This window comes from Hyla sarda, chromosome 7, assembly GCF_029499605.1.
Source record: "Hyla sarda isolate aHylSar1 chromosome 7, aHylSar1.hap1, whole genome shotgun sequence".
NCBI classification, from domain to species: Eukaryota; Metazoa; Chordata; class Amphibia; order Anura; family Hylidae; genus Hyla; species Hyla sarda.
Window position 1 is genome coordinate 131,164,210 of NC_079195.1, and position 26,851 is coordinate 131,191,060.

The window sequence follows — 26,851 nt, forward strand, 5'->3', positions numbered from 1 at the left end:
CAGGCAGAGGGAGTACCCCCTTGTCTTTAGCTGGAACAGTTTTTTTCCCCACATTTTTTGGTATAGGCCATTTATATACCTAATGTAACCTTTACTCTTGTCAAAAGGGTATTTCACTACATAGTCTGAAGTGTATAGGAAAGAAATCCTCAAATGGTAACACACCTAATATCTAACGCAAAATTTGTTCTTTGTCTAGTGTCATCTGCTGGTCACCAATGCCTACAGGATTCCCGTGGCACATTCAATCAGTGCTCCAGCTTCTTGCAGATTAATATGATCCATATTTTCTGTGCTATATACTGTACTCATTGGAAAAAAAAATACAATTATAATGCACCCACATAAAAATTAGATTGCTACAAAACACTGGGTTCTGCTGCAGGAGAAATTAAAAGTGCCTTGCCCACAGACCTGCCCCCTGCACACAATTCACTGAATTCAGCAGTGGATCTTCTGGGGAATATATCTCAGGACAGACTTGACATATTTAAGTAAGTGACCACTCCTGTTCACCCACACTATAAGGGTACGTTCACACGCGCGGATTTACAGCATATTTTACGCTGCTAATCCGCTGGTGAAGGCCCGCTCTATGCTTGCTTTACATGTGCCTGTTGGTAGCGGCAATACACCGCTACCAGCAGACACACTGCGATGTGCGAGTCGCAGTATACTCTCACATCGCGGGAGCCCTCTGCCTAGCTCAGAGAAGGGAGAGCGGCCGCGATGTGCGAGTACGCCGTGCACATCGCTGCACTGTGTCTGCTGGTAGTGGCGTATTGCCGCTACCAGCAGGCACATGTAAAGACAGCATAGAGCGGGGCCTTCACCAGCGGATCCACCGCTAAATACGCTGCGAAAATCCGCGCGTGTGAACGTACCCTAACCCAGTGTTTTGAGTTTAGTGTGGGTGAACAGGCTGACAGTTTTCCTTTAAAACAAGTTATAGGGTTAGAATTGGGCGATTTTAAGAGTTTATTTATTTAAATTTATTTAATATATTTTAACAGTAGTAAATAAACAAAAACAGAATGTGTTGGCAGTTAAGAACCATTTGGCTCATCCTGTCTGCCCAAGATTTCTAAAGCTATATAAATTGGGTATTGCCGTAATTAGAGATGAGCGAAGTTACAGTGATTTGATTAGTCACAAACTTCTCTGCTTCGCAGTTGCTGACTTTAGCCTGCATAAATTAGTTCAGCCTTCAGGATGCTCCGGTGGGCTGGAAAAGGTGGCTACAGTCCTAGAAGACTCTCCTAGGACTGTATCCACCTTTTCCAGCCCACCAGAGCACTTGAAAGCTGAACTAATTTATGCAGGCTAAAGTCAGCAACTGCAGAGCCGAGAAGTTCATGACGAATCGAATTACTGTAAGTTCACTCATCTCTAGCTGTCATCGTACTGACCCATATAATACAGATAACTTATCAGTTTTACTTTTTAGTGAACTGTAAAAACAAAAGCCCTAAAATTTTTAAATTCACTTATTTTTTTATTTTTAGTTTTGCTGTTATGGCTCTTAGAAAGAAAGCAAAAAGAACAAACAAAATGCAGAAACTAAAAATGGCCTGGTCATTGAGAAGTTAAACTTGATTAAAACAACAAGTGATCAGGACAAAAGAATACTGTATAGTAATAAATTTAAGAATTTTATTCTGTTACATTAAAATTAATCAGACACCTACAAGGTGATAAAAGGCACTTGACATTTAGCTCAACCAATTTCTACACGTATTAATTTACAACAAACAAAACCTATGGCATTTTAATAAAATAACAGTATACATTGTATTAGAAAAAAAAACCTTGAGGCTAAGTTTCCACTTGTTTTTTTCCTGGCAGTTTTTGGATATCTGCCACTGCAGTTTTTGAGCCAAAGCCAGAAGTGGATTCAAAAGGAATAGGACATATAAAGGAAGGACTTACACTTCTCCTCCCTTATGGATCCACTTCTGACTGACTCAAAAACTGCAGTGGCAGTATTCCAAAAACTGCCAGAAAAAAAAAACACAAGTGGAAACTTAGCCTAATAGTCATAAGAGGAAGAAGGAAAAGCTATAAACATACAATGATCCTGTTGAAAAACTAACAAAATTAGATTATAAAATGGCTATGCATGGATCAGTGGTTTTTCTAGCAAAAGTAAGGCAAAAAAAAAGCAATGTTGTATATACTCCTTGGAAAACTTTAGTCAAGTTCACAATAGTACAGACAGCACCCCGTGTACAGGCTATACTTCCTAAGGTTTGCATATGTATGAAAAAAAACAAAAACTTTTTGGAATACTGCAAATCCCTTTTTTCACCCATAGTATGTGCTATGGATTTCCCTCCTACAAGTGAAGTCATACATTGTAAAATCTGATTGAGGAATTTTACAATAATTATGGTTTTGCAGCAAGTGAACACAGCCTGAAAAGTTACCTAAAGGCAAGAATGATGTCACTTCAGTGCAATGTGGAATATACCATACAATAAGGTGTACAACCTGTTAGGGCACATACAGCCAGAGAACAATGCCTAGTGGTCACAGCCACATAGTAATTCTCTCCATAAGGTTTGTGCTTGTCAGAAGAGATCATCGATGTCCATTTACTACCAACAAGTTAATTGTTCTCCAGTCACTTTACGGCAGAAATGTTATAGTTGATGATAAATTGACATTGTGAAGTCTCAAATTGCAGATTGAGTAGCTTCACATATAATTGTATTTCAGACGCTAGCATTGGCCAAAATGTAGAAATAACTGACATTGAAACTTATGGCTATACTGATACAAGCTTTCTATAAGAAATTTACAAAATTCCACATTGTCAGTAATTTACACTAGAGTAATTTGCCTCTATTCTTTTCCCCCCATTCCCAAGATGTCAGCATAGAACAAGACTTCAAGGAGAGTTCAGGAATTAATCGGCACTGAAAGGGATAGAAACAACGGAGTTGCAAGGACTTCAAAGTGAACGCTTTATTACCCAAGATGCAACGCGTTTTGCTGCACATGCTCAGTGAAACATGTTGCATCTTGGATAATAGAGCGTTCACTCCGAAGTCCTTGCACCTCTGTCATTTCTATCCAGGTCAGTGCTGATGAATTCCTGAACTCTCCTTGAAGTCTTGTTCTATCCTCCATGTTTATATCAGGAAGGCTGCACACGGAACATCTGTTTATATAGGTGCTGTTCATTATGTATGCAGGTACACAACCTGAATTGGTAAGCGGCTGCCTACTCCCTTCCCTCGCTAGATTACTGGAGATTAGAGATGAGCGAAGTTACAGGAATTCGATTAATCACGAACCTTGCGGCTCGGCGGTTGCTGACTTTATCCTGCATAAATTAGTTCAGCTTTCAGGTGCTCCGGTGGGCTGGAAAAGGAGACTCTCTCCTAGGACTGTATCCACCTTTTCCAGCCCACCGGAGCACCTGAAAGCGCAGAGCCGTGAGGTTCGTGACAAATCGAATTTCTGTAACTTTGCTCATCTCTACTGGCGATACTCCACATGGAGCGCCTCTTTTCTCTTTCCGGATGTCAGCATAGCCACAGTGCTCAGTTAAGTAAAACAAATAAAAAAATATATATAAGTTAAACAGCTGCTCAGAATACAGTATACCAAAAAGTATTGTCAAAATACTATCTATCAAACTATTATTAATTAAAGAAAACATAATAGAACATACTAAGTGCACCAGTCTACTACCCAGTGTTGGTTTCACTTGTGCTGGGAAAAATCCTTATTGCATGCTAATAAAAAGTCTGTCTTGCACCTCTGTTTAACAGGAACAATACATGTATGCAAAAATTCCCTTTATTAAAGCAACATTAAAGTATCCGTTTTTGCTGTGAGGAAAGGATCTGATTAAAGAGAACCTATCACTTTCATGTTGCCTGAACCACAAGTCATCAGGGTGCCCAATGGTGGCATTATCCCACATGGTGCCAGCCTTGATAGATTTCTCTGTTTGGGCATAGGGAGCATTTGATCTATCAAGGCTTGTGGGCAGGACACCAGGTACCACCCCAATGATTTGTGGTTCAGGTGGTAACATGAAAGTAATGCTACCTGAACCTTGAGTCAGATGTAACTCAGATTTTCTCAAACTACTCTTCTGAACTAAAATATCTATGGCCTTAAATGGGAAGTTCTGGGGCAATTGAGGATAAGAATATAGCCTTCACTTCACAAAAAAAAAATAAAAAAAAAAAGCAATACCAATCTTCCCTCTGCAAAAAAATCTGCTGACCTGTGTAAACTGTGTGCCTACAGGTGATGTGTGGTTACATCTAGCAAAGCACACAACAGTGTCATCCACAAGCACTAAAGCCACCAGTCACAATTATTTATTATGTATTAACAATATAAATTGTGAGTGGCGGCACATTTTTACATGATCTACAACTATGAATGTAATATATAGGCTGGCAACAAGCATGCTCAAACAAGATAAATTTTTTTTTTTTTTTCAAAAGGAGGTTAATTTGAGCGTAGTCTTAGCACATGAACAGTCACCACCAACCATTGTCTCTGGCAGGTTTGACTGTAGTGACCATATGTTGCAAAGACCTTTCTATGGTTGCACCAATCTCTTATAACAGACTCATTTAGTGATTATTTTATTGTTCTATGAATTCAAGAGACATAATTGTAAGATATTTTGAGGTCGACTTGTAAAAGGTGAGAAGTAGCAAAAGATTACCAGCTGCTAGAACCACAAATGCCTATAATCTTAGGTCAAAACAATAAAAAAAAAAGATACTAATCGATAATCTGTTCATAGAATTGTCTCCTTTTATGTCAGAGATCAGGCAAGACTCAGTCGCCTAAGACAGTGGAAATCAAAAATTGCAAGAATTGCCATGGTTACTGTAATGAAAATCTGTCGGCATGTTCATGCTTGTACCCGGTCTCGCTCCTTTTAGAGATCAACCTCCATTTTGGTAAACAAGAAAAGATTGGTCAAAAAAAGATAGGATGGGGTAACAGAGGGCAACCACCATCTCCAGGCTTACCACTTTTTTTTTTATGTGGACATGAAGTGTGAACAGTATTCGAGGTGTAACCTGAAGCTCATGGGAGCTAAGGACCAGGGAGGACGTCGTTAGTACCACGAAACATGTAGGAGAGACATAGCAGTTTGTGGTTTTAATAACAGCCCTTAGTCCCTAAACAAGACGTACTGCAGACGCCGATACATTGTTACTACTCCATATAGGAAAGTTGAAATTGTTATTATAGGGACGGTGCTGGTTTTAATACACTTTCTTTGGGCCTCTTAATAAGTGCTAATAAAAGTGATTACAGTAAATTCGATTCGTCACGAACTTCTCGGCTCGGCGGTTGCTGACTTTTCCTGCATAAATTAGTTCAGCTTTCAGGTGCTCCCGTGGGCTGGAAAAGGTGGATACAGTCCTAGTAGACTCTTTCCTAGGACTGTATCCATCTTTTCCAGTCCACCGGAGCACTGGAAAGCTGAACTAATTTATGCAGGAAAAGTCAGCAACTGCCGAGCTGAGAAGTTTGTGACGAATCGAATTTACTGTAAGTTCGCTCATCTCTAAAAGTGACATTTTAATACATCCCAAATATTCTGTAAGAGGGGAATTTATAAGTAGAGGGGTTTCATACCCAGTCACCTTTTGGTGATTGGGGTTTGGTGCTGGAAGGACCAGGGTGAACCCCCTACAGCTATACTCATGCACAGAACACGTACATGCCTGAGCTCTGCCTGTTATCACATGCAAACAAAAAAGGAGTATTGGATAGAAAATAATCCATAACCTCTGTCCTGTAACAAGTAAAGGATAGCCATGTATGGAATGTAACTGTGCATTTAAAATAGTAGTCCGGCATAAAGTGGTGGCCAACATGCCCCCTCCATGCATCTCTATGGGAGAGCTGGAGATACACAAATGCAAGTGGGTCAGCACTTAGTGCAGTGGTCTACTTCATTCATGGAGAGAGCCAGGGAGGTGAGCTGGAGATCGCAGGGGGTCCCAGCAGTCATGACCCCCCACAATCTGACACTTCTGCCCTACCCAACGTTTTTTTTTTTTTTATACACTAGATAACTGGTCATTAAACATTTTTCAAATAAGCAATGTCACTACACATGTGTGGAAGTTTACATAGAAATCCACAACCATTTTTCAGATTTATTTTAATGCCAAATAAGAAAAAAAAAAAAAAGATGCAAAAATGTTTACAGATAACAAATGCCAATTCTAATATCAGAACATACCATAAATGTGCTGTGTTTTTGGTAGCCTGTTGCACATGAGAACCCTTATGCCCATACTGACCCAGACTGGAACAACATGTAAAGATCCAATCCCCTTTTCTGGGCTGAAGCTGGACACTTACATATTACCATTTCCTACCTGTAACACTTTCTGATGATTTGTCTCTCCATATATCACCAACTACACTATACTCACTAATCATGTACAAGAGTTCCATTGTGCGAGACTGTCCTAATGCTACCATTTTGTTCTAATGATGGGATGATCTCAGGGGTTGAACTTCCATTGACTGCACACTGATGGCATACCCGAGCATTAACGCCTGAACATCTATTTTGGAACTTTTTTTTGCTGTGACCATAATAAAAGGAGTAGGATGGTAATACAAAAAAAAACCACAGAAAATGTATCAGGTGAGAATAATGTGATGCAATAGTTATTCAGAACATCAAAACTATGTGAAACAGACATGATTTTAAGTAGGAACAGAAGGGAACATGTGAAAACATATTAAAGAGAAAGACACTGTTTAAAGATAAACACGTTGCTACAAAGAATTCTCAGAACTTTGAGACAGATAATTCATGTACAATCTGTATGTAAGGAAAAATCTTCTAGGCAACAAGTACCTTACTCACTGGGCTTTTAAAATATCAAAAAGACATGTCCCCTGAAAGTCAACAAAAGTAAAAAAGGTACAAAGAAGCAGTCTCTAAGATTCTGCTGCCCTGTGTAACCATTGTGAATAGTACCGCCTTAAGGAAAGTAGTAATGTCTAGTGGTTTCCAGGTGAGCCATTTATCTGTTTGGCACTGGGTGGTAACTCTGTGAGATACAAACAGTCCAGGAAGGCTTTCGAAATGTCAGTGACCAAGGACCGATCAGGAATTGTCTGTGCCATCCCATAGATTGCACCCTAAAGAGAATGGGAAAAAAAAAACACATTGATGTCAAAATTGCATTTCCAGAATTCATTCTACTAAGATGGTAAAATGTAAACACCTCTATAATTGCAACCTTGTAATGTTAAAACCTTCCTATTATACTTTGGTGGAGGCACTGTTTGGTCTGCCTGTAGAGATGTAACAGGAAATGTATTAAAACAGGTGAGCTTATAGTGTGAGGACTGTAACCTCTAGACCAGGGACAAAGCTGTAGTACTGGGCACGATTGATAAAAAGGTATGGCGATGTGTGTTATAATAAACAGGCTGCAACATTTGCCCAACTGTCTGATCAGTAAGTGTGCTGGTGAAAAGTCTCAGAAAACCCTTTTAATGCTTCCCAGAATGAATACTATACGCAGTGAAACCTCCCCAAAAGATCAGCTTTTTGAGAAGACCACCCTCTTATCCATTAAATACTAGCAGGGTACCTGGCGTTGTCGGGTCTTTCTACCTAAACCTTGTGGGAGAGAAAAAGCAACAATGGCTCTCTCGTCATTGTGTCCCGTCCCCCGCACTAACTATTCTCTGCACTTGTCTGCCGGACAGTTGGCAGGATGTTTAAAAGTCCTGGACAATCTCTGTAATGTGGAGATGTACTGGAAGTCCCAAAGACAAAATCCTTAACCCTTGCAAATGGGGGTGGGTTAGGATAGATTCAATATTTTACATAACATATTGAAATAAAGTCAAGTTACCACTCCAGTAGTTTTGGCTCCAGGATCTTCCATTATTACTGACAAAGAGTCTTGGATATCCTTCACAAAAAGTTGTGCTACTCCAGGTTTTGTGTGCAGCAATGTCAGACATATATGAATACTGAGAGGAAAAAAAAGACAAAGTAAACATCTACATGGCAGGAGAGAAGCGTATCTGCAACCCAATGCAATACACACATTTACTATTCACCTTACAGAATAAGCTACAAATTAGAAGTATAAACACAAAGCATTAAAAGGAGTACTAAGTATAGGGGATAAGTGTCAGATCGCTGGGGTGTCGACCGCTGGGACACACCGCGATCTCCCGCACAGGGCCCCCGCAGTCTGCACAAAGGACGAATGTTGACTACCGCATGAAGCAGCAGCTGACACGTCCCCTTCAATACAACACTATGGGAGAGTGGAGCGCTGCATTCGGCTACCTCCGGCTCTGCCATAGTTCACATTAAGGGGGTGTGTCAGACTGCTGGGGCCCTGTACAGGAGATCCTTAGGATAGGAGATAAGTTTTCAGATCCTGGAGTACTTCTTTAATGATTATGCTAGCCTTAAAGCATACCTGTCAGATTTGACAAAAAAAACGAAAACTGTTACATGTTACTCAGTACCTCATTCTGATCAAGTAAATCAAATTTTTTAGGTCTCTATCTCTGATATTTCACAAAAAAATAAAATAAATATTGTATATTATAGCTGCTCAATTTTTTATTCATCCTTCCAAAGGGAGGGGGTGTGTCCTTCTCTTGCCTGAACTGTGATGACTCCTCCCCCTACTTCACTCTGCTGACTCACTCCTCTCAGGAGCCTGGCAGCCCTGCTCTGTAAAACTTTCCTTTCTGGATTTATGCTGCGCACACACACAATGATTATTGGAGATTGTCTGTACTCTACCAGACAATATGGTGAGTGTAAAACTTACATCTTCCTAAACTACTGCAAAAGGTTTGGTGCTAAAAGTACAGTGTTTTTTATGCATTTATTTCTATAAGTTCCTAGGTCAATCATGTGTGTCATCCTTTGCCAGTCCTGTAATGCTGGGACTTGAAGTTCTGGATAACAGTGTTTGGATAACTTTTTTTGCAGCAGTGTTGCCTTCAGCTGTGCGCCTAAAGCTTTTGCAAAACTACAACTCCCAGCATGCCCAGACATCCCTTGTTTGGTAAAATTCTGTGTTACAGCAGTGTTGCTGCAGGCTGGGTTATTCCTGCAGTCTTGTCAACCAGCCAACTCATGTCCATGACTAGGGATGAGCGAATCGAATCTGAGGAATCAGAATTTGTTACGAATTTCAGGAAAAATTTGATTCGCAACAAATGCGAATATTTCCGCAATTCTATAGCGCAAATGGCTTCATTAAACTCCATTTAGTGCGGTCCAGGCTCCAGGGCATCTAAAATGGCGGATCCACATGTGAGGACATGGGGCAAGGAATCCTGGGAAGGTGGGAGCAAGAGTAGGGGGGGGGGGGGGGGGGATGACCCTGAATCACATGCAGTATGCCACCTATCAGCAGCCAGTCACCCCTGTGATGTCCCAGCCCTATAGAATCAATGGGAAGAAATACGTGGATAGATTCCTCTTAAGAAGGCGCTGGTACCCAGGGATGGAGATAACTTCTTTATTGGCCACGCGTTTCGATCCCGAACCGGGATCTTCGTCAGGCATCACTAACGAAGATCCCGGTTCGGGATCGAAACGCGTGGCCAATAAAGAAGTTATCTCCATCCCTGGGTACCAGCGCCTTCTTAAGAGGAATCTATCCACGTATTTCTTCCCATTGCTTATTACCGGACTGACGGACGTCAAACCGGGTGGTTCCTCGTGGCAGCGGTTTCCCTTGATTTCCACGCTACTATAGGTGTTGTGCTCTAAGCGCAACATCTAGGGGTAAGAACCCATCTTTACGTTACACCTTCATTTATCATCAAACGGTCCTCACTAGGGGCGCACCTCTTGTTGTTTTTTTTTTCTCGTTTTTATATTAGCCCTATAGAATCGGCAGCCATATTGCGGCCAATCACTTCATCCTTTCACTGCAGAGCGATAGATGGGGACAGATAGCGCTGTGTGTTTCACAGAAAAGCATTCTTGCTGCAGCGATTCACCTCCCAGTCACTGTCTGCAGCATTCTATTACAGAGAGGGACAGAGAGCAGTGTGTTGCACAGGACAGCAGTGATTCACCTCAAGCAAAAATCCTGCCTAGAAGCATTGATAGGGAAGGGAGTGAGATTGAGAGTGCACTTTTGGGTGTAGCGACTGTGTGCTGCACCATTGGTGTGTACTGCTGGTGTAGTGCACAAATAATTTAAGCGTACTGTAGCACATTTTTCTCCCCTCATAAGTGCATATCACATACGTACATCTAAGTGGTGTACTATTTTGTTCCTGTTAAAGTCTTAAGGGCCTAGATACTGTGAAAGGCCAGGCAAAAGTACTCACCGTCTGGTGTTAAATACTTTAAGCATAGTGGAGCGTATAGTACTAACCTCATATACGCACTACGTATGTCAGGCAGAGAAGTGCAAGGACGTGTACAGAGGAGTGGCAGAGGATTAAATTCATCAGGCAGAGGTCACAGCAGACTAGGGGCGAGTGGCAGCAGGAGTCGCAGCGAGAGGCCCGAGCTTCCGATATAAGCTAGCGGTCGTGTCTCGACCAGCAACCCATCTGCAGTCATCGATTGTTTAAGGTTATCCACTTCATCACAAGTGACATCTGACATCCCCCAGTCAACAGTCGGTGGGTTCCTCAGATACAACTCTCAGTTGGCATGGCCCGCAAGCAGTCCCTGTCCTCCCATTGCCTCTGTCCTTTGGTGTTCCCTCGCCCACAGAAGTATCTTATGCAGTGGGTTCAGCTCCACTATTTAGTTATTGAGGACAATCCAGAGGACAGTCAGCAGCTACTGCCCAGCCAAGAAGTGGAGGAGACATCCGCCGCTTCCTATGCTAGGCGGGCAAGTAGTGATGAGGAGAGTGGCATGTGAGGTGGTGTTGCGAGGATTCAGGCTCCTAAAGCAGACACTGTTGGGGAACCTGAGGAGGACATCAGTGACGTGCAGACAAAACTCAATGATGATGAAGCCAATTGCACTTGGGAGCTGGGTGCAGAAGGGGCTTCATCATCATCATCAGGAGAAGAGGGTTGCAGGTTGCCCGTGAGGCAGAAGCTAAGCCAACAAGATGGTAGCATGGTTGGCAGTCAGCATGCTGGCAGAAGAGGAAAGTCTGGAGCCAAGCATGCTCGGGGTGGACCACCTGCTTCACAGCATCCTACTGCAGTAGCAGTCAGTCAGTCAGTCAGTCAGTCAATCAGTGCGGACTGTTGGTGGGAAAATCATCTACTCGTCGGTGTGGCAGTTTTTCATCAAGCTTCCGGAGGAGGTTAACCTGGCCACATGCAAAATGTGTCGGGAGAAGGTGAAGCGTGGCCAGGGTCCCAATGTTGGCACCACGGCCCTGCGTCAACATATGCTTTGCCACCATAAAATAGCCTGGGAGAACCATGGCTCCGATGTGATGGTCCAGCCTGATACATCACCCAGTGGCACGCCTCTCCCTCTCTGTTTCAGCCAGCCAAGACTACACCACCTCAGCCGAAGGGAGTTACCCATCTTATGTTGCTCCAGATGCTACTATTACTTTGAGTCAGTCATTCCACAGCAATCCATCGGCGAAGCCATGTCCAAGAGACAACAGTATGCGTCCACTCATCCAATGGCACAGAAGCTGAATGTGCTCCTATCTAAGTTGCTGGTGCTGCAGTCCCTCCCTTTTAAAGCGGTGGACTATGCCCCTTTCAGAGAATTGATGGCTTGTGCCAAGCCGTCATTTCTTTGCTAAGAAGGCTGTACCAGCCCTGCACAATTTTGTGGAACAGAAGGTATGCCAGTCCTTGAGCCTACCGTTGTGTACCAAAGTGCATGGCAGAGCCAACGTGTGGAGCTGTAACTTCGGTCAGGGACAATACATGTCCTTTACAGCCCACTGGGTTAACGTGGTTCCTGCACAGCCACAACAACAGCAACTTGGACAGGTCACACCGCTTCTGCCTCCACACTCTCAGGCCATTGGTCTTGTGACAGTGTGAGACTCCGCCTCCTCAACCTCCACCGTGTCCTCTGCCTCCACTGCACGGACAAGTCTGTGCCCCTCCAGCATACCATGTGTGCAGAGCACGGCGGTGTCACACTGTTCTTCACATGGTTTGCCTTGGCAAACGGAGTCATACAAGGGAGGAACTGCTAAAAGTCATTCATCAAGAAATTGAATCATGGCTTACTCCACGAAAACTGGAAATGGAAGCAATGGGGACCGACAACGGGAAGAACATCTTGTCTGCGCTGCGACAAGAAAGACTGAGCCATGCGCCCTACATGGAAGTAAACTTTGCATGCACTTCAGCCACTTGTACACTACAAAGTACACCCTCCTTGAGCTGCAGCGTCAGAACGGCATCCCCCAACAGAATGATTTGCGATGTTTCCACACATTGGAATTCCACCCTCACTATGTTGGTTACCCCCCCCCAATCACAGATTTCTTGATGATCCAAGTGGATAGAGCGACTCCCCTGTGTAACTTCAATGTCAACCAGTGGCAGCTCATACACAACACCTGCCGTTTGCTCAGGCCCTTTGAGGAAGTTACATTATAAGTCAGTCACCAGTCATTCCACTGCTTCATCTACTACAACACGTGTTGGAAACGATGGCTGGCCAGGGCACTGGAGACATTGCATGTACATCTCATGGCCACATGACCCCTGTGGGAGCTGAACTGGAGGAGGAGGAGGAGGGGGAGGGGCACAGTGGAGCAAAGTTTAGGTTTTGCAGGACAGGCGGTTTTTCTATTCATCTGATAGGAGAGGAGGAGCAGGAGCAGCAGGGTTATGAGGAAGGCGAGACACAGGACCCAGACACACTCTGGCAGTATGCAGCAGAGATGGAGGCAGGGAGTCTCCCAGAGTCACTTGCATAAATGGAACGATGCATGCTCACTTGCTTGTGTAGTGACTGCCGAATTGTCACTGTTCGGCAGCGGGATGACTTCTGGCTCTCCACCTAATTGGACCCTCGCTACCGGCACAAAATGGGGGCCTTTTTTACACCCACTGAGAGGGAGGACAAACTGACCTACTACAGAGACATCCTACGTAGTCAGTTGGCTGATGCCTATCGGCACCATCGTCTATCCTCTCGCAGATCTGACTCGGGGGGCCCTCTGCACTCACCTTCCACTGCCATGGCTGCTGGGGAGGGGTGGGGTGGCAAGAGCAGTACCAGCAACAATAGCAGCAGCCTGAGACTACAGTCGCTGATGTGTAGCTTTCTTCACCTGGAGCAAGACCTGAGCCAGCAGGTGATTGTATACCTTGACATGACCATGCAAACACACCTTGAAGATCCACTGGACTTCTGGGCAGCCAAACTTTATTTGTGGCTGCAACTAGCAGAATTTGCCCTGGAAAAGCTGTCCTGCCCGGCCAGTAGTGTGCCATCAGAGTGAGTGTTTAGTGCTGCAGGGGCCATAGTAACCCCAAGGAGAACTCTTCTGTCTACAAAAAAATGTGGAGACTGACCTTTGTGAAGATGAATCAGGCATGAATCAGCCAGGATTTCCACCCACCAATGCCTGATGCATCAGAGCAGATTGACCATGGTGCCACACCAACACTTCACAGATATGGATAGTGCAAAACATATTTACAGTTACAGACATTCCTCCCTATCAGACCAAAAGTATTGAGCATATGCATTAGCTAAAACTTAACTTTTCTTAGGATGAAATATACGTACTCAAATTTTTTAAATAAAACAAAAGGAAAGGTGTGCAAAAAACACCATGTGCCACCTACACCACCAAGTATTGATGTGATGCAAAGACTTCTAAAAGGTGGACGGGAACAACCTATGGTCCATTGTAAACAGTGGGGGGGGGGGGGGAGGGGACTTCCCCTGTAAGGCCCTACTCTCGCATTATTAATTCCCTTCTTTGTAAGTGTTACTTGCCCTAAAAAGGGCGGCCCCTTGCCAAGAAGAGAATTAAAAGGGCGAGAGTAGGGCTTTACAGGGAAAGTTTTTACCCCCACCGGTTACAATGAACCATACATTGTTCCCTTCCACCTTTTAGAGGTCTTTGTATCACTTCAATACTTGGTGGTGTAGGTGGCACATGGTGTTTTTTGCACACCTTTCCTTTTGTTTGATTAAAAAAAAAAAAAATGTTTGGGTCCATATATTTTATCATAACAATATTATTAAAAGTTAGTTTAACGTAATGCATATCCTTAATACTTATCTGTGCACACCAACACTTTTACAAAAGACAGTTTTCTTCTGCCTACCTGCCTACTATTCTGTTCCTGCCACCTGCCTGATTCCACACATCTGATGCCAAGTTCTCCTTTTTTCACCCACCTTCCTCACCAGGTACTGGTATTGCCACCCACCGGGTCACTTTCAGTACTCCTGATACCACCTCTAGGCTGTGTCATTCTGCCACCATATGTTCTACTCATGCTGATGCCACCTCCAGGCTGTGCCATTCAGCCACTATATGCTCTCCTCATGCTGCCGCAAACTCCAGGCTGTGTCATTCAGTCATTATATGCTACCACCAACTCCAGGCTGTCATTCAGCTACTATTTCGTCTCTTCATACTGATGCCACCTCCAGGCTCTGTCATTGTGCTGCTCTGTGACAGTGATTGTAATAGTGACGCTTCTGATCTGCATGTCATACTGAATAACAGTATTATTTCACTAACCCAGCACACACCCTATGCGTGTTACAGCAAGGCAAAGTATTATGCACCCCTATTGAGGCTCTCTGTAGGCAAGAAATAGCTGTTTTTAACCCCTTAAGGACGCAGGACGTAAATGTACGTCCTGGTGAGGTGGTACTTAACGCACCAGGACGTACATTTACGTCCTAAGCATAACCGCGGGCATCGGAGCGATGCCCGTGTCATGAGCGACTGATCCCGGCTGCTGATCGCAGCCAGGGACCCGCCGGCAATGGCCGACGCCCGCGATCTCGCGGGCGTCCGCCATTAACCCCTCAGGTGCCGGGATCAATACAGATCCCGGCATCTGCAGCAGTTCGCGATTAAAATGAACGATCGGATCGCCCGCAGCGCTGCTGCGGGGATCCGATCATTCATAACGCCGCACGGAGGTCCCCTCACCTTCCTCCGTGCGGCTCCCGGCGTCTCCTGCTCTGGTCTGTGATCGAACAGACCAGAGCAGGAGATGACCGATAATACTGATCTGTTCTATGTCCTATACATAGAACAGATCAGTATTAGCAATCATGGTATTGCTATGAATAGTCCCCTATGGGGACTATTCAAGTGTAAAAAAAAATGTAAAAAAATGTAAAAGTAAAAGTAAAAAAAAAGTGAAAAATCCCCTCCCCCAATAAAAAAGTAAAACGTCCGTTTTTTCCTATTTTACCCCCAAAAAGCGTAAAAAACATTTTTTATAGACATATTTGGTATCGCCGCGTGCGTAAATGTCCGAACTATTAAAATAAAATGTTAATGATCCCGTACGGTGAACGGCGTGAACGAAAAAAAATTAAAAAAGTCCAAAATTCCTACTTTTTTAATACATTTTATTAAAAAAAAAATTATAAAAAATGTATTAAAAGTTTTTTATATGCAAATGTGGTATCAAAAAAAAGTACAGATCATGGCGCAAAAAATGAGCCCCCATACCGCCGCTTATACGGAAAAATAAAAAAGTTATAGGCCATCAAAATAAAGGGATTATAAACGTACTAATTTGGTTAAAAAGTTTGTGATTTTTTTTAAGCGCAACAATAATATAAAAGTATATAATAATGGGTATCATTTTAATCATATTGACCCTCAGAATAAAGAACACACGTCATTTTTACCAGAAATTGTACGGCGTGAAAACAAAACCTTCCAAAATTAGCAAAATTGCGTTTTTCGTTTTAATTTCCCCACAAAAATAGTGTTTTTTGGTTGCGCCATACATTTTATGATATAATGAGTGATGTCATTACAAAGGACAACTGGTCGCGCAAAAAACAAGCCCTCATACTAGTCTGTGGATGAAAATATAAAAGAGTTATGATTTTTAGAAGGCGAGGAGGAAAAAATGAAAACGTAAAAATTAAATTGTCTGAGTCCTTAAGGCCAAAATGGGCTGAGTCCTTAAGGGGTTAATAGTGATTCGCCGTGAATAAATTCGGACCGAACCAAATTTGAATTTGCTGAATTGAATTTTTCAAAAATTCGCTCATGTCTATCCATGACCCTTGGAGACGCTCATGCTGCTGTGGGACTCAGTGTTCCAGGAGGTATGGGAACCCCTAGTGGTGGGATTTTTCGGAGGCAACTTTCTTTAATAAAATGTGAATTTTTTTAAAGAAGTATATTAGAAAAACTATCGTTTAGCCAAGATGTACAACAAATAAGTTTTTATATCTTACAGCGCCAATTTACAGGAGTACTCCACCCCTAGACATCTTATCTCCTATCCAAAGGATAGGGAATAAGATGTCTGAGTGCGGGGGTGCAGGTGACAGGGGTCAATGCAAGTCTATGGGAGTGGGCGTGACTACTGCCACGCCATCTCCCTTAGACTTGTATTGAGGGGGCGGGGCATGACATCACAAGGGGCGTGGTCGTGACGTCTCAATACTCCAGCCTGTACGGTAAAAATTATATTTTTATTCTGTGGGTTGATACGATGATGATGATAAACAATTTATACGGCTTTTTATGTTGTTCTTACAAAAAAATCCCTTTTTTCCCCCCTTTTTTGTGTTGGCATGTTCTGACGGCTATAACTTTTTTTTATTTTTTGTCCAACACCATTGTGTACTTTTTATTAGTACCATTTTTGGTACCAATTAGAGATGAGCGAACTTACAGTAAAATCGATTCGTCACGAACTTCTCAGCTCGGCGGTTGCTGACTTTTCCTGCATAAATTTAGTTCAGCTTTCCGGTGCTCCGGTGGGCTGGAAAAGGTAGATACAGTCCTAGGAAAGAGTCTCCTAGGACTGTATCCACCTTTTCCAGCCAACGGGAGCACCTGAAAGCTGAACTAATTTATGCAGGAAAAGTCAGCAACCGCCGAGCCGAGAAGTTCGTGACAAATCAAATTTACTGTAAGTTCGCTCATCTCTAGTACCAATAAAAAAGTTTATTTTACCTTTTTTTTAACTTTATTAAATTTATTGAAAAAAAACATTTATTTATTTTTAAGAGCTGAGGCAAGTGCTCTCTAACACCCAAAGTGCAAGAAAAAGTGCAAACATGTCACACTAAAAAAACGTGCACAAATGATGCGGTCTATCGCTAAGCCCTTCTCCAACAGGAGAGAGGGCCCCCCAACAAACCTACCACCACTGGGCCAAAAGGCACCTGCAAGGATCCAGGTTTGATGCCCCTTTTCACCAAAGCTACTAAGGGGCCACAAATGAACCTGCCTTCAACCTAGGCGTTAACAAAAAGGTATCAGCCAAGGAGCTGTATACTGATGGCATCTAGCCCGGGTATGGAAACAGCTTGAAATATATGCATGCTCTTGCACCTAGATATATTTTTAGCACTGCCAACTTGCTAAATCATTTACCTTGGTGGGAATTGGAGTGTATTCAGATTCCAGCCTTTCGCAGTCAGAGAGTTGGACAAGCGATAGATATCAAAAACCTCTGAACCAATTGCTATTACTGAAACTTCAGGATTTCCAAAAATAAATATTTCTTTCATTTTTTGCAACCTTGAAAAAAAAAAAAAAAAAAAAATAATAATAATAATAATTCAATAATAATAATAATAATAATAATAATAATAATAATAATAATAATCATTTTACACACTGGGTGAAAATTACATTATATGCCAGTATATAATATACATGGTACAGCAAAAAAATTAATTCATAAGACCTAGTTCACTGTTTAGAGTGTCAAAAAATGAATGTGGCATGAAAACACATTAAAATATGAAATACTTGTGACAACATCTTAAAAATAAAAATAACAGATTATGCTTGGTGTTCTTCAAACAGATTAAAAAAAAAAAAAAACAGACAAAACAGTCAGTAGTAGCTTTTGCCTATTAAAGCCTATTGACATACCATGGTAACAACATTATATACCGTATTTATCGGCGTATAACACACACTTTTTAGGCTAAAATTTTTAGCCTAAAGTCTGTGTGCGTGTTATACGCCGATACACCCCCAGGAAAGGCAGGGGGAGAGAGGCCGTAGCTGCCCGCTTCTCTCCCCCTGCCTTCCCTGGGGTCTAGAGCCCTGCTGTCGGCCCTTCTCACCCCCGACAGCCAGGGGGAGAGAAGGGGCAGCGGCACCCATTGCCGGCGCCGCTGCCCCGTTGCCTCCCCCCATCCCCGGTGGCATAATTACCTGAGTCAGGTCCGCGCTGCTGCAGGCCTCCGGCGTGCGTCCCCGGCGTCGTTGCTATGCGCTGAACGGCGTGGCGCATGACGTCAGTGCGCCGCGCCGTGCATAGCAACGACGCCGGGGTAGCACGCCGGAGGCCTGCAGCAGCGCGGACCCGACTCAGGTAATTATGCCACCGGGGATGGGGGGAGGCAACGGGGCAGCGGCGCCGGCATTGGGTGCCGCTGCCCCTTCTCTCCCCCTGGCTGTCGGCGCCAGCACCGATAGTCAGGGGGACAGAACGGGCAGCGGCGCCGATAGCCAGGGGGTGAGAAGGGCCGACAGCAGGGCTCTAGACCCCAGGAAAGGCAGGGGGAGAGAAGCGGGCAGCGACGGCCTCTCTCCCCCTGCCTTTCCTGGGGGTATATCGGGGTATACACGCGCACACACGCACCCTCATTTTACCATGGATATTTGGGTAAAAAACTTTTTTTACCCAAATATCCTTGGTAAAATGAGGGTGCGTGTTATAGGCCGGTGCGTGGTATACCCCGATAAATACGGTACATCAGAATACCTCCATAAATGGAAATGCATTAATAAATTTACAATATTCTCAGACCAGAAGAATGGTAAGACCCAATTATAAATTTATACTTTCAAAAAAACACAAAAATCGTGGAACAAAAAAATATAAAAAATTGTACATACATATACACCAGGGATCGACCGATATCGATTTTTTTAGGGCCGATACCGATAATCTGTCACCTTTCAGGCCGATAGCCGATAACTTATTCCGGTATAAGTTATCGGCTATTTCAACCCCCCGGCAGGGCAGAAGCCGTTGCTGATCAATGATTAGGAGCGGGTGCTTTAAATCAATGAACTGCAGCGGCTTTTGCAGTGCCAATGACCGCCGACCACTACTCTCCCCCTGCCTGTCCTGGGGTCCTGAGTCTAACCACCACAGTTGCCCCATCGCCTCCTCCCCCCATCCCCCCCCCCCCCCATACCGCCGCCGCCCCATCGCCTCCCCCCATCCCCGGTGTTATAATTACCTGTTCCCGGGGGTCCACGATACTTGTGGCTCCGTCGGCATCCTGCGCTGTCACTGTCCTCACTGACGGTGATGTCGCGTTGGGGATGTCACTCGTCATTACCCAGTGCAGCGCACAGCAACAGCGCAGGAGCCAGAAGGATCGCGGACCCCGGGAACAGGTAATTATAACACCGGGGATGGGGGGAGGCGGCGGTATGTGGGCAGAGTATGAGGGGGAGGCGATGGGGCAGCGGCATGTGGCCAGAGGATGGGGGGAGGCAATGTGGCAGTGGCATGTGAACAGAGGATGGGGGGAGGCAATGGAGCAGCGGCGGCGACGGTCGTCTCTGGCCGGGGCATTATCGGCATATAGGCAAGGTAATTGCCGATACCGATAATGTCCACAATCGTGATTATCGGCCAAACTGATAATCGGTCGATCCCTAATATACACACACACACACCATCATGACAATAATACCTATAGCCTCCGTATAATACCACAATTTCTTAATTCTCTTAACTCCACATCTGGGTTAGGCCCCTTTCACACTGCCGTTGCTCCCCGTCGAGAACGGCCATCAAAGTCTTCCACCCCCCATTTACTATTATGGTATTATGTGGGTCGCCATTATGAATAGTGGGAAAAAAAAAAAAAACTGCACAAGCAGCAATTTTTCTCCCGGCCCTCCCGATGGTCTTCACACTGTCTTGTAGGGCAGTGTGAAAGAAGCCTTAATTCTTCTGTTGGCCAACAGGTGGACAGTATTCAAAAGTTACCTTCTCTCTTTAGAGGTGCAGAACTTCACATACAACTCAATTTCTAAGAACTTATAACCATGTGTGCAAAAAACACAAACTGCTCTGGCATTTCTTAACCCCTTAAGGACTTTGGACGTACCTGTACGTCTCCTAAGCCCACTCCCGGTGTTAAAAACGGGGTCACGGCGTGACCCAGCATCACACCAGGTCGGTCCCGGCTGCTAATCATAGCCGGGACCCTGGGCTAACAAGCTGTTAACCCTTCAGACGCAGCGATCAAAGTTGACGGCCGCTTCTGAAAACGAAAGTAAACACTTCCTGGCAGCTCATTTGGGCTGATCGGAACAACGCTATAAAATCCCGATGTTCCGATCAGCTGGGACGCAGGCGGAGGTCTCCTTCCCTGTGTCCGCGGCGTCCGATCGGGGTTTGATTGCTCCAAGCCTGAACTACATGCTTGAGCAATTGAGCCCCTATCTCGCTGATCCGTGCAGAGCTATGGCTCTGCAGGGATCAGCATAGGAGATCAGTGTGTGCAGTGTTATAGCCCCCTATGGGAGCTATAGCACTGCAAAAAAAAAGTAAAAAAAAAAAAAAGTTAACAAAGGCCATTTAACCCCTTCCCTAATAAAAGTTCAAATCACCCACCTTTTCCCATAAAAAAATAAAAAAACCTGTGTAAATAAAAATAAACATATGTGGTATCGCCGCGTGTGTAAATGTCCGCTCTATAAAAATATATCATTAATTAAACTGCACGGTCAATGGCATACGCGCAAAACAATTCCAAAGTCCAAAATAACGTATTTTTGGTCGCTTTTTATATCATAAAAAAATGAATAAAAAGCGATCAAAAAGTCCAATCAATGCAAAAATTGTACCGCTAAAAACGTCAGATCACGGCACTAAAAAAAATGAGCCCTCATACCAACCCATACGCAGAAAAATTAAAAAGTTATAGGGGTCAGAAGATGACAATTTTAAACGTATAAATTTCCGTGCATGTAGTTATGATTTTTTCCAGAAGTACGACAAAATCAAACCAATATAAGTAGGGTATCATTTTAATCGTATGGACCTACAGAATAAAGATCAGGTGTCATTTTTACTGAAAAATGTACTACGTAGAAACGGAAGCCCCAAAAAGTTACAAAATGGCATTTTTTCTTCAATTTCGTCACACAATGATTTTTTTTTTTGTTTCGCTGTTGATTTTTGGGTAAAAGGACTGATGTCACTGCAAAGTAGAATTGGTGGCACAAAAAATAAGCCATCATATGGATTTTTAGGTGCAAAATTGAAAGGGTTATGATTTTTTAAAGGTGAGGAGGAAAAAACGAAAGTGCAAAAACCAAAAACCCCTCAGTCCTTAAGAAGTTAAACAAGTCCTGTCTAGACTCCTGCCATCTTGTGCCCCATACCAATTGTACTGACTTTTGATCCTTGGACCCATTGCTTACTCTTGTACACTGTTTATTGTACATGCCTATTGAGAGACAATCATACCAAAAATATGACCAAAATATTGTCATTCTGAGGGAGATTTATCAAAACCTGTCTGAAAGAATAGTTGCCGAGTCGCCCATAGTAGCCAATCAGATCACTTCTTTCATTTTTTAGAAATGAAAGAAGTGATCTGAGGAGTTGCCCATAGCAACCTAGCAATTTTTTCTCTGAACAGTTTTTGATAAATCTCCCCCCCCCCCCCCCCCCGTCTATTGGTTAAAAAAAAAAAAAAAAAAAAGGAAAAATTATATATATTAATAATAATAATAATACTAATTATTATTATAATTATTATTATTATATTTATATAATTTTTTATTTATTTACTACACACATTATATAGTACTTTGGGGTAGCCGTATTAGTCCAGTGATGCAGATGCAAAATTACAGGATATTGCAGAATCTTGTAATACCTTTTTTATTGGACTAACAGAGTCCTCACTTTATCAATACTTTATAAAGGGAGAACTCCCAAAAGCTTGTCTTTATAAAACATTGTTAATCATATTATATACATACACACACACACACACACACACACACACATTTATGGCATTTAACTAAATAAATACAAATGTATTTACATACTCTTTTATGATTAATCGTGCAGTTGAAATAATATTCTTGGTGGCTTGAACATATCCATCTTCTCCCATGTGCATCATTGTTGCCCAACAAGCAGCTACAATGCCACCAGGTCGAGACCCAGCTATAGAGGGAGACGCATACAGTCCTCCTGGCCAATCTGAGGTGACAAAGAACTGATAATGCCTATAGTCCTTGTGGCTATATAGTATTACTGAAGACCCTTTAGGAGCGAAGCCATACTAGAGAGAAGGTAGAAAACATAACCATTATGAAGTAAAATATACACAGTATGTCAACAAAAGTGTGCAAATGTAATTCCTTAAAAAATAAAAGCTGAGCACATTTAAAGGTTGCAGAGCAACCAATGAGAATTTCTGTACAAAACCCCAATGATCAGTGGGGATACCAGTATTCTTCCTTCCATTCACATGTTATCATACCTTATGAGTGTCTGCTGAGATACTGGTCACTCCTTTGACCCTAAAGTCAAATGGCGGAAGAGGGAAGCCAGCTTTCTCCATGAACACAATGAGGAATCCACCTAAACAGCCATCCACGTGAAATGGAACTTTGTATTTTACTGCCAGCTAAAGAAAGGGAGGACAAAGATGAAATCAGAGTTGTATTTCAGGACAAAAGGGGAAGATTTACCAAAACCTGTGCAGAGGAAAAGCTGGCTAATTGCCCATAGCAACCAATAAGATTATTTTTTTTGTTTCTAAAAAGGCCTCTGAAAAATGAAAAGCGCAATCTGATTGGTTGCTATGGGCAACTGGTCAACTTCTCCTCTGCACAAGTTTTGATAAATCACCCCTAAAGTACAAACCACATTACCCTATTTCACTTTTTATATCAATACAGCACAATAGCCCCGATTTACTTTTTATTAGTATGTAATATCTCATACTAGCAAGGATTCCCCTCTATTAACTATGGGGATTCACAAATTCACAGAGAAAGTTCTGACCAGCTTTTCTTGATGGGAATTTCCAGCCGTTTATTCATAGAATTTCCTATGAATTTAAAAGGGGCATTCCAGGATTTTTTCTTTTTACACTTTTGAGCCCATGATGCCAAGTTATAATACTGTGTATATATATATATATATACTTCTCTTACCTCTGTGTGGCGCTTTGTCCTGTTTTCATGCACAGGACTAATACACGGAAGCACTGTAGAAAAAGTCTTTTTATTTTATTGTTGTGACCTTTCCATGCCCCTAGAGACAATGTGTCCTAGGTCACATGGTCTCCAGAGGGCATGGCTATGTTACAGTGGGCGGGTGGATTGCATTAATTCAGTAAATACCTTCCACCCTGTTATCCACCTACCTACTGCAGCATAGTCACGCCCCCCTGAAGACCATGTGACTTAATACATATTTGCACAGATTTATCAACCTGTGTGAGAGAGAAAAAAATAATTATCGAGTGATTTTCCCACATCAGCCTATCACAGCTCAGTTTTCACTTTACCAGAGCTCAGTAGCTGAGCTCTGGTAAAGTGAAGTTTGTTAAATTTGGGCCATTGTCTCTGGCTGCAGGGTATGCTGGGAAACGTCAGCTACAGCCCTTCTGGGTGTGGGTCCTGTGCATGAAACCAGAACAAAGTGGTGCATAGAGGTAATAGAAGCATATAACACAATAATATAACTTTGCATCATGGGGTCAAAGGCTGAAGAAAAAAATCCTGGAATACCATTTTAATTGTAAATAGGTCTGGTTTTGAGAACACACCCCATTTCTGTCGGACCATGCTTTGTAGGTTTATTTTGGTGCAATGTTCCAAAAAATCTGGTGCAGACAAAATTTGTGGCACACTGCCACATTTTGGTGCACAACCTGACAAAAGCAGGTCAGTTTACAATAGTAAATCAGGGTAATCTTTAGGTTTTAATTGGTGTAGAAAAAAAAAAAAAAAACTTTAGTATTCAATAAAATTTCACAGAAATGATTTAGACTTCAATCCAGCAGCAGTACTTACCTTTGCGACTTCTTCTATAGGATCAATAACACCATGTGGAAACTGTGGGGCAGAACAAACCAGCATAGCTGTGTTTTTAGAGATTGCTCTTCTCATGGCCTGTAATAAAATGGAATACATATGTGAATTCACTACAGAGGTAACCTACTTTTTAAAATGTCAAGCTTATATTGTATATATAATAAATTTCAAGAAGCCTTATGTAGCTGAACACCGTGAATAGGTGGCAACTCCTGTGTATAGGACCACATATACTTCCAGGAGTTTATATGGAAACTGCCATTAAGGATTCCACCAATGTATGGCGACTACTTACCACTACTGAGGATATGGGTAGTTTTTAAATTCTGGCTCCCATGTACGTACACACACACACACTTCACAATTTGTAGTATTTAGTTTACAAAGAAATAAAAGTCATCAAAGGAACCAATCAGCAGATTTTAGCATATATAATGCTTGACAATGCGTTACATATGCTAAAATCGTTATCCTCAGCATCCCGGGGGAAGTTTTTGCCCTCAGGGATGGTGAAGGAAGATATTAAGTTATCATGTTAAGTCCCCCAGACCAAAGGGGGGGAAAAAAAGGAAGTGTAAATTCAGCTCACTACTCCAATGTGCAACGTGACTGAAAGATGGGTGAATTTTCGGAGAGCAGAGCAGGCAAACAGACTTGTAGCAAGAAGAGGGCAAGAAAGCGGGGGCCTCCAGCTGTTCCAAAACAATATTGCGATTAAAACTTTACCTTTATTCCAAACATATTAAAAGCACTGGGATATCCAACGTGAATGATAAAACAAAAGAAATGCCAACACGTTTCGAGCCAGATGTGGCTCTTAGTTGTGGCAACATGTTCACGGGCATATGCCCCTTATATATGGTGACAACCCTAAGTAAACCCCCAGGAGTGGGCCTGAATCTGCGTAAGAATGACTTATACAAGTTTCATACTAGCCACATAAAGCCACAAACTGCGGAACAGATCAAACCAGTTAAGTCCACAAGGAAACAAATGCACACACATTACTGAATGCAAGAAAACCTGGTCTAAACCGTGGCCAGGAGTATAGACGTCAGGTATACAAATAACCATGCGTGTGAACATGTTCCTAACACCAATTGAATGAAAAGTGCAAAACAATGTGTAAAATGAATAAATCATATGGGTATTACATTAGTACAAACACCATAAATGACATGCATACATTTCTCCTTTTTGCATCTATAGGACACCATTAGGTAAATGGGCTCACGTTATAATTTACAAGTATAACTATGAATAAATATCATGTGAGTTTGTGAGACAAAAGATGGTCAGGTAATATGTGACTGCTAAATGCAGGGTGCAAGTCCACCATATAGTACAGAACATAACATAACTGAATTATGCCACTCACGTCCATTGTCCATTTACTATTGCAAACCAGACATGTTTTGACGGGTTGTGTGCCAGATTCTGTCGCATTGCGCCAGAAATTGTGTCTGCGCCACATTTTGCGCCAGAATTGAAAAAACCCCGACTAACTCTCCCTTTTGCTATGAGAACCCGAAAAAGGGGTGTGACCGTGTGGGAAAGGGGGCATGGTCTCTGAAAGGGGATGTGTTCCTGACATTTTCACAAAAACCCAACATATTTACTAAGGTTTCCACATAAAATGTGGTGGATTTCAGCTGAGGAAAACCCTACAGATCAGAGCCTGTGTAAAAAAAAGCAAAATGTAGGGAAAGTGGAAAATGTAGGGAAAACTTAGTAAATACCGTGGAAAATAAATTGTAGGGAATTAAAACCCACAAAGAAACCTACACTCCATTCTTAGTAAATGAGGGCCATTGTATCCATATGAAAAAATGCAATCACAATGAACGTATAACAGGGTATGATGATCACAGACAGCAAAAATAGCAAATCCACACAACAGCATGAGAAGCACAAATGTAGTACACTAAATATCACCACAGTAGCATGTCGTGGCAGACAGATTGAGAACTGAAAAAACATTGGAGTCTGGAGTGTCCATTATGTGTGTTTTGTTCTTGTGCTTGCGGCCGCTCATTGTTTTTCCATGTCTTTGCCTTTTCCTTTTTTCCTGTGTGAACCTACTTCTTAAAAAAAAAAAAAAACAGGGGTTGGATGATGTAGAAGGATTATTAGGATTCTTTTGCCGAAATATGGTTGACCTATGGAGGGGGCGGGGGGCCGAGGAGGAGGCAATTTCTTTTGTGTGATACCTCAATTCTAATTCCCACAACTTGAGATTTACCTACCAATTGGACAACACCACCACCACCAAATTCCTTGATGTCACTCTGACAGGGGACCCTGTCAGCCATAAAATACACATGCAACTCTTCCGTAAACCAACTGCCGGAAACAATATCTTAGACACAAAATGAAACCATCCACGTCACACAATTCGTAATCTCCCTATAGGAAAATATGCTAAATAGAGCCTTACGCGTAGCTGATTCTAAGGACAGACAAGCCTATTTGAAAGAGTCTACATCTACCTCTAAAAGTGAAAAGTCACCATGCATCCCCACCATATATAATGTTGATTTCAATAACATCTGCTCAATCATGCGCAAACATTTACCCATTTTATACCAGGATTCTAATCTGGCAGATTTATTACATAAAGGCGCAAGATTTGTAGAGAAAAAAGGGAGATCTCTGAGAGA

At 42.7% G+C, this 26,851-nt stretch overlaps 1 protein-coding gene across 1 annotated transcript in view; it reads right to left on the reverse strand.

Moving 5' to 3' along the window:
* Window positions 1–5,493: 5,493 nt before the first annotated feature.
* The window catches only part of SGPL1 (sphingosine-1-phosphate lyase 1), a 59,258-nt gene continuing 37,900 nt past the window's right edge, over window positions 5,494–26,851 (reverse strand). Inside the window, exons 9-14 of the mRNA XM_056530746.1 lie at window positions 24,171–24,269; window positions 22,628–22,774; window positions 22,188–22,426; window positions 17,517–17,663; window positions 7,881–8,001; window positions 5,494–7,155 (exon numbers count right to left, since the gene is read on the reverse strand). Of these exons, the coding sequence (XP_056386721.1) occupies window positions 7,015–7,155; window positions 7,881–8,001; window positions 17,517–17,663; window positions 22,188–22,426; window positions 22,628–22,774; window positions 24,171–24,269 (894 nt within the window). The 3' untranslated portion in view covers window positions 5,494–7,014. The remainder of the gene's footprint in view (window positions 7,156–7,880; window positions 8,002–17,516; window positions 17,664–22,187; window positions 22,427–22,627; window positions 22,775–24,170; window positions 24,270–26,851) is intronic.